This window comes from Eurosta solidaginis, chromosome 5, assembly GCF_040869045.1.
Source record: "Eurosta solidaginis isolate ZX-2024a chromosome 5, ASM4086904v1, whole genome shotgun sequence".
Lineage (NCBI taxonomy): Eukaryota > Metazoa > Arthropoda > Insecta > Diptera > Tephritidae > Eurosta > Eurosta solidaginis.
In genome coordinates, this window is record NC_090323.1 from 182,192,325 (window position 1) to 182,203,963 (window position 11,639).

Sequence of the window (11,639 nt, forward strand, 5' to 3'; positions counted from 1 at the left end):
CAAGTGGAGTATAATCGTGGCTAAGTTGCCAAGTTTACGCCAAGTCAAGTCAAGTCTATGCTAAGTATCAGTAATGGGGGCTTTACCGCTGTTGCCTATACAGCTATACAGCCATCTTACACAATGTGATATTGATCGTCAGGAACTTTTCTGGCGAGGTTTTCACTTTGTAACCCATATTGTTTAACCTCTCAAACCCGAAAATTTTTTTTATGCGGGTTAACGTGCAGTTGCTCATTATTAAAAACAAGCACAAGCATGTGTAATTACGGGGTTTTTATCACGCAATGCATCTTGAGAGAAATTTTCCTTTTTTGTTTGTTGGGCTGCATCTTGTTTACCTATCTACACACACACACATATATATATATATGCATACGTATGTTATATATATGAACACATATATGCATATGTATGTTAGCACGTGGTAAGTGAAATGCACGGTACATTCGAAGAGAATTGAATCAATTCAAATTGAGTGACGTCGCTTAAGCGCACGACGGAAGAGCGCAAGAGCGTAGAGGCGATTACGTTAATAAAAATTAACTAAACGTTTTCACGCTCAAATCTATACGGAGCAGTTGAGGATTATGACGGTAAAAAGAAAGACGTAGCGCGCTTGATAAAAATACAAAAAAAAAAATGGATCCCGATTTCAATAGAAAACTCATTCATGAGATAAAAAAGTATGAATGTTTATATAATATGGCGTCACTGGAATTTCGACATGTCAAGCTGAAGAAGAGAGTTTGGGAAAAAATTTCTGAAAAACTACAAAAGAAAAGTAAGTATGGGAATGTGTTTATATACGTCATGCAGATGTACATATGTATATGTAAACCAGTTTGTGTTGTATAATAAGCTGTGTTTATCTATTTAACTTTCCATTAACTGTTCTATTCCAGCGTCAGCTTGCCAAAAACGTTGGAAAACATTGCGTGATGCATATACTAGAATGAAGAGATTAGAGGCAAAGGCATTAAGAGAAAATAATCCACGACCGCCAAAATCTTTTAAATTAGCCAGTGAGCTCACATTTTTAGATGGAGCCGGGTGAGTGGGAAATTTGATTATGTTTATGCATGCTATGTATGTATGTATATTAGGGTGGTCGGTAGTCACTTTGTACCAGGGATGCACCTTAACGTTAAGCTAATCGTTTATCAAAAAATTTCCACCGTTTCCGTTGAAACACTTCGAAATATTATCGATAAAGAAATTATCAAGATAAATTGTATCTCGTTTTTAACCGAAACGAAAAGCTTTCGTTAACGTTAAAAAAGTTAACAAAAACGTGATACTTTATGTTTGAATTGTGCTGGCAATGCTATTGCCATGGTGAAGCCGTAAGGTGGTAACAGCGAGCGGACATACACACACAAACTCCATGTAGTTTGTTTGTGTAATTCGTTGGTGGTAATGTCAAAAATACTCTGAGAAATGTTCGTACTGTCAAAATTCATGAGAAAAGTTGCAATCAGCTTGGCTATTGCTTTCACCTTTAATGACTCCGCCATCAATCAGCTTTGCCAGCATAGTTTGAAATTAATAATCAACATAAACGATTTAATTTCGTTTTGATATGGCAGAAAGTGAAACGAAATCATTTCGTTGATTTGACGTTCTTAACGTTAATAAACGAAACGAAATGACTTTGTTTCGTTTATTAACGTTAATTATCGTAACGAAATGATATCGGTTCGTTGGTTAAGCATGCCTGCTTTGTACTATAAAGATCAAATAGGGACCATCCATTGGATATGGTTAAGAGGTCCTCCGTATCCATATCTAAAGTAAAATGTAGTGTTTTTTCTTTTACTTGAAATAGAAGGGGCCAAGAATGGGAGTGCCACGAAATCCCCAAAAAAAATACCTAAACACAAAATCCCCAAAGAAAAAAAAAAATACCCAATCACATAATCCCCAAATTCAAAATCCCCAAAATCGAAATCCCAGTGCTATGATAAACATCATGGCCGTGTAAAAAATAACATATCTCTTCCCTCTTTCATTCATATTTATGTATGTATAACTATATATTCACGTTTTGGCAATATATATTTTTACTTATACATACATATATAGGACTGCTAGTCGCTCTAATTCGAACAAGCTAACAGAAGCGTGTACTACGCAGAAGGACATCACCGTAGTGCTAGCCACGGTTATACCACACACCCGGACTTGGCATGGCGTAGCCCAGGGTTATTTTTTCTACGCGCGGCCGAAGGCCGCCTATGCAGAAAGTTGGTATGAATTATTAGCCTTTTTTGGTCGCGGCGATTTTAAACCTAATTTGTATTTATTTCACACATAAAATGGGGATTTTGTGTTGGGGATTATGAGTTTGGGGATTTTGATTTTGGGGATTTTGATTTGGGGATTTTGTTTCGGGGATAACGTGGTAGACCCGCCAAGAATATCTTGTATTTCTGTTATTTATGAAGCGGCTGCACGTTCATGCAATACACAGCAATCAGACGTAGAAATACATTGAAAAAATATGCCAGTAGGAGTTACCTTTTACGAATTGAAAATACACTAAACAAGTAAAATAAATCACTTGTCTCCAAATTTTTGAATTGCATTTAAAAAACTTAAAAATAAACCCACTGTTATTCCTGGTATTACAAGACGTTGTTCTGGCAGGGTCGTTGCTCAAGGAAATGATAAAAAATATTACGAGGTAAAACCGATGAGAGACAAATGACGTAAAAAAAAATATAAAATTCTCACCATTGTGGATAAGACAAGTGTGATAACTTCTGCATAGACGTCGAAATTACAAATAGAATGGATCAGCTGATTTGTAATTGACCATGGTGGAATCACCAGGTGAAGTACAAATCTTTCCACCTGCTCTGCTGATTTGTCCTTGAGAGTCGGAAATAAAACATACGCCCTTCTAATATATCATACAAACTTGATTAGAAGATCCCCCAAAAGCTCTTAAAGCAGTTAAGTTCATGATGTATTACTAATGTTACCAAGTTATTATATACTAAAATATGTCAGGGGATAAAATAGCAGTCGACACAGAACCAAAAGGTGCTGATCGGATCGAGCGGATTCATCTACTATATATTTGTGAAAGTATGTCTGTATTTATGTTTGCACTTGCAGCCTAAACCACAGAATGGAATCCAACGAAATTTTGCCATGGCATACCCTGAGTGCGTCAATCTATGCTAGGTTATATAAAAAAAGTTTTGGACAAGGGGGCGTGGCAGCTCCAATACAACTGGAATTTTTCGTTGTCAATATATCTGAAAGTATTAAGACTAGTCGACTGAAATTAGGTGAGTGGTTATATGAGACCAATCCCTACCCCCTCCAGAAAAACTGGTTATAACAAAAAAGGGGGCGTGTCACCTCCCATACAACTGGAATTTTTCGTTGTCAATATATCTGAAAGTATTGAAGCTAGACGACTGAAATTAGGTGAGGAGGTATATATGACTAATCCCTACCCCCTCGGGAAAAATTGGGGATAGCGAAAAAGGGGCGTCGCATCTCCCATACAAATGGGGGTTGGGATTAGTCTAATATATTAGTCTATATAGTACTACTTTTATTTATACCCGAACGACGTCGTGTACTCTGCTAGTATATTCCAAATTACAATCCATAACTGTAACATTCCTCTTATCTTAGTGGTCTGATTTTTAGGGCAAAACAACAGTGAGTTAAAATTTTGTGTAACTATATTTAGAAATCTATTGTTTTAACGAAGTTTTTACATAAATAAGATGTGATACGACAGTTTTGGTGTTCTTGAACATTTCTCGAAAATCCTTGTTGGATATGACGTGAAACAAATAGTTTGTTTTAACAAAGACTAGTTTCAATTTTTTTTTTTTTGGAAAAAATTAAACATACATAATTAAATCAAGTAAAGGTCCATCGGCCGACGTGGTGTGATGGTAGCGTGCTCCGCCATCCACACCGAAGGTCCTGGGTTCACACCCCGGGCAAAGCAACATCAAAATTTTAGAAACAAGTGTTTTCAATTAGAAGAAAGTCTTTATATGCGGAGTGTTTGGTAGGCACTCCGAGTGTATTTCTGCCATGAAAAGCTCTCAGTGAAAACTCATCTGCCTTGCAGATGCCGTTCTGAGTCGGCATAAAAGAAGTAGGTCCCATCCCGCCAATTTGTAGGAAAAATCACGAGGAGCACGTAGCAAATTGGAAGAGAAGCTCGGCCTAAAATCTTTTCGGAAGTTATTGCGCTTACATTTGTTTTGTTTTTTTTAAGGTCCATCGATATTCACCTACTACTGGTTAATGTGAAAAAAGTACTAAAACTATCATTTTTTAATCCTTTAAAATGCAAAAAACAACACTATTCGGGGACATATTGGTGAAAAGTTTTTAGATAGCCGAATGACAGAACAAAGAAGAATTTAAAGTGAGACAATTGACGGCTTACTTCACCTGGTTATTCCACCATGGTAATTGACTATCGCTGTCTCATTCTGTATCCCTTTCTATGACCCGCTGAAGATAGCCCGCCCTATGCGCCGCCATATTAAACACCCGGTCAAAACGCTAAAAAGAAACCATATTGAACATCCTGTCAGGCAGTTGACGGATAAGATATCATACTTGTTTTATCCACAATGATTACCACTGTTCTCACATTTTTATTTTGTCTTTTTTCATAAGAAGATCTAAAAACAGTAAGATATTTAAATTTTGTAATTTTATGCAGACCAGAATTTTCAGTCGTTAGAGAGAAGTTTTGGTAATTCTATATGACACTCCTTATACACGTCCAAAAATATTGGGAGGGGTGTCAAAAGACGCGCTTGAGTCCCAGAATCTCGAATCCGAAAGCGTAAACTAATAATTTTATTTCTGGCAAAAGATATTTCCAAAAAAACGAAAAATGGCTCTGGAGTGCTCCGAAACCGGGAGTGGGATACATAGTATTTTTGCGCAGAACACATTTCTGCATTGGCCTTCGGCCGCACTTATAAAAAAATTACCCTGGGTGGGTCCAACACCGGTTTGGAGACCGAAACTTTGTTCGCGCAAAACACTCTTACCCACAGTTTTTTCGAAATTGTAACAACCACATGAACATTTTCAATTTTGTTTGTAAATATCTCTGGAAATAAAGAAAATTTTCAATTTCCGCTTTCGGATTCGCGATCCTGAGTCCAAAGCGCGTCTTTTGACATCATATAGAATTACCGAAGTTTTTTTGGTGGGCAAGGAATCAAACGGCCAGCCGCATTCCAGACTTTTGAGCTCACACATTATATTCTAGTTTCACGCATCATGCCACGATTCCGTTCTGGTGGATTTTTTCGACAAATTCTTTAGAAATTTATATCTCAAAAGAGATCAGGGCCAAGCTTTCCTTCCAATTTGGAGTATTCGTTTTTCTACAACTTGGCGGACCTAAATACATGTTTTATGACCACCCAAAACTTAATCTGCTAAGGCAGACGAACTTTTGCAATGCATTAGAAGAAATTCTTTTAAATATGACATGTTCGAATGGAAGAATTCGCTTAAGTTAAAGAGAATACACTAAAGAAAAGAAAAATAATACTTGTGCTCAAATAGAATTGCAAATTCCATTAAAAAAAAACTCATAAGTATAGTCACTGTTAGCCCAGGTATTTGGTGAGAGGTAGATACTACTTTACAAATGAAATTTTTTTTGAGCGTTTCGTCTAAGAAACTTTTCATTTCATGCGATGGAAACCGCACTTAAGCTTGAAAGTCGGATTATAGGTTAAACTATATCCTCCTATCTCGGTTGCCAGTTCGAAAACGCTCTAATTTAGAAAGTTTTTCAAAAAGACCTTATCTCCGAATTTCTTTCAAACACACCCTGTTCCACAATTCTGCTGAAAAACGCCCTATCTAACGTCAAAATATATTGAAAATATCTGAGATATAGCAATTCTGAAATGGGGCGTTCTTCAAAGGTTTTATGAAACAGGGCGTTTGGAAACTGCAGCCCAGATAGGGTGATATTCCACTCAGTATGCAATATGTGGTAACAAAGGACTATGCTGATATATCTTTTTACTAGATATAGTTAGAAATTAGTTAAAAGTAATATTCAAATTGTGCCATATCTGTCAAAAAATCTCATCCCTGAGTACTTCGCTAACATTCATTATAGTTTTAAATGCGACACTTCTACCGGCAAAGTTGTTGCACATTTAAAAGTCTCACTGTCACCTTGATTTTTAACTAATTTTGAAATAATAGTACTTTTTTGGAGCTTTCTGGCCGGCTTTCCTTTAAAATAAAACAAATGTTTACTTCTTCATCCTACGCGTTTCGACGCTGTATTGCGTCTTCCTCAGGGATTTATCTTTTTGCTACTTAATGCACAAATTTTGCATGAGATTTAAATATAATATCATTACATCAGTAGATAATTACCACACAATATAAAAACACTGGTACATCATTCCCTCTCAAAAGCTAAACATTTAATGTTGTACCAGTGTTTTTATATTGTGTGGTTATTATCTACTGATGTAATGATATTATATTTAAATCTCATGCAAAATTTGTGCATTAAGTAGCAAAAAGATAAATCCCTGAGGAAGACGCAATACAGCGTCGAAACGCGTAGGATGAAGAAGTAAACATTTGTTTTATTTTAAAGGAAAGCCGGACCGAAAGCTCCAAAAAAGTACTATTATACAATTATAAAACTTGGCCCAATACACATAATTTTGAAATGTTTAGTTAATTATCTTTTTTCTTCCATTCACAGCACTGATGATTATGATGGTGATAATGAAGATATGCATTATAAATTAGAAATATCAAACAAAGCCAAAGCTGAAGATTTTAATTCAACAAATAACACACAATCATCTTATAATGACGATAACGATGCCGAAGATGTGGATAAATATTATGATGAAGATTGTGATTCAAACATGGGCGCATCTTCATCCAATGCAAATTTCAAAACAGAAAACAATGCAATGTTGCAAAATACGATCCCTAATAATGAGATTTTACCTTCAGATCCACTTGTTATGAGAAATTCTACATTTATATTTTTTGAAAGTTTGGCTCATAAGGTATTATCTGCAGGTATGACGCAGGAAGACGTGGATACGCTTGAACTTAAAGTGGCTGCTGTTGTGTATAAAGAAATCGCGAATTGTCGAAATAAAAGAAGGATTACTTAGCGATGTTCTCAATACAAAACTAACGAATAAATAAATATCATAGGCTTTTACGTAATACTTTTTACTTTCATACATTAACAAGGTCTCCTATTTTTCGTATGTGCTTTGTTTCAATCAACTATAAGCTTAGTATCCACATTAAAAGAATAGAGAAAAGCTCATATAAAGAAATGCTCAAGAAAACTTTTGTTTGTCAAGTAGTATCCACCACTTTTTGCTACCTTTTCTAAAGTTTGTATAGTAATAATACGCAGGGAAGTCCTTGTTTCGCCAGGAAATATATGTGCGCCTCATCTTTCTTTGAACAACGGGTTTGTGGGTTAGAATATACCCGCGGCGGGTATTCCTGTCGTAAGAGCCGACTAAAACACCAAATTCAAGGGGTTGTGTAGCGCAACCCTTTCAGCTTGCCAGCGCAATATATAGCTTCTATAAACCCAATTGTCAACCTCACCTATTCGTGACGAAACCTGTTTCATTAACAGCCGAGACTATGGCGAGCCCGAACTCCGCATGGATCTAGGGGGTGCGGGAGCGGGATGGCCTAGAAGGTCGCATGTCATAACAAATCGTTTCCGAGGTGGTCGGGCTTGGTACCGGATCTGCATCCGGCAAAGGACCATCAACATCCATAACACCCCCAAGGCCTTCGGGGAGTGTCGTTATCGCTACAACAACAAGAACACAGTCGGTTAAATACCAGAGATAACAGTCACTGTGTTTTTGAGCGGAATTTGTAATTCTTTTGGAGCCGAGGTGTTTTTTGTTGAGTGTGTTCTCTTTTACTTAAGAACACTTTCAATGCGTATATGTTTAATTAGATAAATTTTCGTCTGATGCCTTGCTGAGTGCGATTTTTGTGTCTTGCAGAGAAATGAGCTTCAAGGAGATAAAGGAAATGCCAAATTTTCTTGGCCATTACTATTTCACACAAAAGAAAGAATACTCAATTTTTTTCAGATGCGGATACTAAGCTTATATCCCATTAACACAACACCAAATGCGTAATTTTGGGCGAAAATCCGACGCATTTCCTCATACAAATCGCATTTCCCAAATGACTCGTTTGAGCGCATTGTATCGCATTCTGCCTGCAAACGCAATCCACATATCTGATCCATACACGCTTTTAACATTTTCTTACCAAAACAAACCCATCAAAAACACAATGGTTAAACGACGTATCACAGGCTCAGGCCGGGGTTTTCAGTGCGAGTTTAAACTCCAGTTAAAGTTGACTAGAGTTTAACCCTGCCACTTCGGCCGCTTAAGCTGAGATGAGCAACAAAATTTTATGTTATCGAGCAAAGTGGCAAGGTTGAACTCTAGTCAACTTTAACTAGAGTCGCTAGTCACTTATCCCTAAGATATCGTCATTTTCGTTTTCTCGATGCTAACTGAAGCTTCGCCTCTCGGTAAAGTCCAAGGGCCAGCTATTTGGCTAGTTTTCATGTATTCACAGATTTTTGTGATTTTTTCTACAAATTATTCACAATTATCGATTTTATCGGGGGTTGGCCACCCTATGTTGGTGAAAACTAAAATATCAAACGAAGCTATTTTCTAGATTGCTATTCTCCAGGTAAAATCTAACTTAACTGGAAATGGTGGAAACGGCCCTAAGAGGCACATTTTTAATTTGGGAATTCCACTGCTTCAAAATTACCGTTTGAGAGATGTTTAACCCTAGAAAGATACCGTTATTTGTTTACCCTAGAAAGATAACGTACGTCTGAGAGACGTGTTCAAGTTTAAGAACCCTAAAGATATAAAAAAACTTAAATCTTTTTTTTTTACCATTTATTTGATATATTGTATATTCACTCGTTTTAAATGTTTTTAAAGAAAAATATTGGGTTTTTAATATATTAAAAATTATGTTTGACTTGTCCTTACCAAAATCAGTCCTTTTTGAAGGACCTCAGTTTATAGCAAACAAATTAAAATAAAATAAATTTTTTTGTACTTCAATTGAATGAATTAACTGTTTTAAACTATACTTAAAAAAATATTAGCTAAAATTACCGTTTTAGGCAAAAATTACATATAAAATTTGTAGTCACGTAAAAGATAACGATACGTCTCTTAGACGTATTTTTAAAAAACAATCGTAGATGTTCAGCAAAAAAGAAAGTTACTACTAAAAAACACTCTCCACTGACAAGCTGGTATTGGTAGCTGATAAAACTGAGAATGAGAATGTTCTCTCTTTACGATTGTGGAAGACTGAGAGCAAAATTAAAACGAGGTACGTCTCACAGACGTACTTTATTTCACTAGGGTTAAGAAAACGATTATTTACTCTCAACAGTGCTAAGAAAAAAATTAATAAGAAACCATTCCAACCTTTGAGAATTTTTGTTTTGTTATAAGCTGGATACTTACGTTGAGTTTAACCCATGTTTAACGCAGAATAACTTTTTGAAATCTTTTTACTTAACAGCTCTTTGATGATGGGGTTTCTGTGCCCTTTTTTCATAATGAGGCATTGACTGGAAACTAGAAAATAAAAATGTTTCAGATATTTTCTGTTGAAAAACCTCGAGAACAAACGGAGCAGTGTAGAGGTTTCAAAAACTTCTACCCTTTTGTGCATGGCATTTGGTCTAGAAAATAACAATGAAACGAACTTTCACAAACATATGCATCTTTTTGTTATTTCTTAAGGTTCGGGGTAGGTCCATCTAAAACTCCGACTTTAGCTGATCAGTTAGGGTTTGCGATTAAGAATTTCCGCTTTCAGAAAAAAAAACTTAGAAAATGCTGTTATAAGATCACGGGTAGAATTTGTAAAATTTATTTTATATGCCTACTTACAATTTTAGGTAACCTTAACGTCTAAAACAAAGCTAAGTTAAAAACATAAATCAAAATAACGGTAAACATAATTCAAAGTTTAAATTCGTTTCAATTTTGGTGGATTCTTGAATATTTGCTCTAACTGCGTAATTAAACCGATTGCTCTATAATTTTCTTCAATCATAGCAAAATCTTCGAGTACTTTAAGATGACTTAACGCTTCTAGATAGCTATGTATGTCTGGTAGGGTTGGCGGTGCTGGTGGTGGTTGAGCTGCTACTTTGGTTGGCGAGCTGATACTTTTACTGACGTTTGTATGTGCTTTTTGTTCTTTTGTTTTACGGAGAGAGTCTGCTTCACTGCTCTCTTTATTATAGTACATATCATCTAACTCCAGTTTAACCTCAAGCGGCACATTATTAATCTCATTTGAATTTGAGCGTTCCACTTCGTCATGCTCTTTCATTACTTTATTTGCCATGTTGGAATTATCTTCGTAAATATTAAAATATTCATCGCGCGATTCTTCAATGTATTTTTCTGTGGACGATTGCTTCGTATTGTAGCTATCAAAACATTCTCCCCATACAGCCTTAAATTTCTCATTTTCTGACATGCTCTGCTTCTTACTACTCTGTTCTTTCTGTTGCTTGCTGACATAGTCAATGAGATCAATTGATCTTAATGATCGTCGCATATTCATATCATTTGGTAGATTTTCCAATATATTCGTTAAATCTAAACGATTGTAGGTCGACCTGAAATCATTAAACCAAGCTTGATTTGGTGCGAAATTTTCAATGGCTATAGCCTCCTTCACCTCGAACGCCTTTTGGCGTATAATTGCCGTACCCACTGGTATGCGTAAATAGAGCGATCGTAATAGAAATTCATAAACGACTTTACCCAGGAAATTTATCTTTTCTTGTCGCCGATTTGCAGCTTCATCAGCTAATTTGCTGTCACGAACAGTTTTGTAATGATTAAGAAGTTCATGTTTATGTGCCAGTATATTCTTTATCTGTTTTGCGCTGCAACCAAACATGCGTCCCAAGCGCTGATAGTTCGGTGTACGATCATAAGCTTTTATCACTTTCATACGTTGAGCCATCGTAAGTATGTTACGTGTTTGATATTGGCGATGTGGATATGATTCCTCCATAGTGGTGTGGTTGGTTGAATTGAATCAAGGCGGCAAAGAAAACAAAACAAGCTCACTCAAACGATTCAAGCGTGCGACGTTTTAAGTAGTATGAGATGATTCATAAATATATGTACATAAATATTTAAAGCTCCGCAAGACTGTTCAACCGTCCACTGACAACTCAATACGTCCAACTTTTATCGCGTACTAACACAGCTAGGCGATCAAGGCGACTAGTGATCTTGCAAAACCAGTACATCGGCCAAGTTCGAGAGAAACATAATGGAAGGAGTAACAGAAAAATTGTGCTCAGTAAATAAGCGCGCTTGAAATTTTTAATTCTACCTAGTACCTATGTACATACATTTGAATGTACATACCTACCGTCGTATGCACGAGCGTATCCATCAGCATGGTAAGGGAGAATGTAGTTATGTATTTTTTTTTTTGCTTTGCCCGAGAGCATCGTTATATTGTCTTTTAGGCAATTCTCTGAGTTGGTGTAGATAAGACTTGGGTAA

The 11,639-nt window shown here is 36.2% G+C and overlaps 2 protein-coding genes across 2 annotated transcripts; one reads left to right on the forward strand and one right to left on the reverse strand.

The window, feature by feature from the left end:
• Nucleotides 1-535: 535 nt before the first annotated feature.
• On the forward strand, nt 536-7,225 carry LOC137251708 (uncharacterized). The gene is made up of 3 exons (XM_067786496.1): nt 536-784; nt 906-1,053; nt 6,749-7,225. The coding sequence occupies exons 1-3, from the start codon at nt 643-645 to the stop codon at nt 7,173-7,175; spliced, it is 717 nt and encodes a 238-aa protein (XP_067642597.1). The 5' UTR covers nt 536-642; the 3' UTR covers nt 7,176-7,225.
• Nucleotides 7,226-9,936: 2,711 nt separating this feature from the next.
• Nucleotides 9,937-11,342, reverse strand: LOC137251706 (uncharacterized). Its single transcript, XM_067786492.1, has one exon. The coding sequence runs from the start codon at nt 11,134-11,136 to the stop codon at nt 10,072-10,074; it is 1,065 nt and encodes a 354-aa protein (XP_067642593.1). The 5' UTR covers nt 11,137-11,342; the 3' UTR covers nt 9,937-10,071.
• Nucleotides 11,343-11,639: the final 297 nt, after the last annotated feature.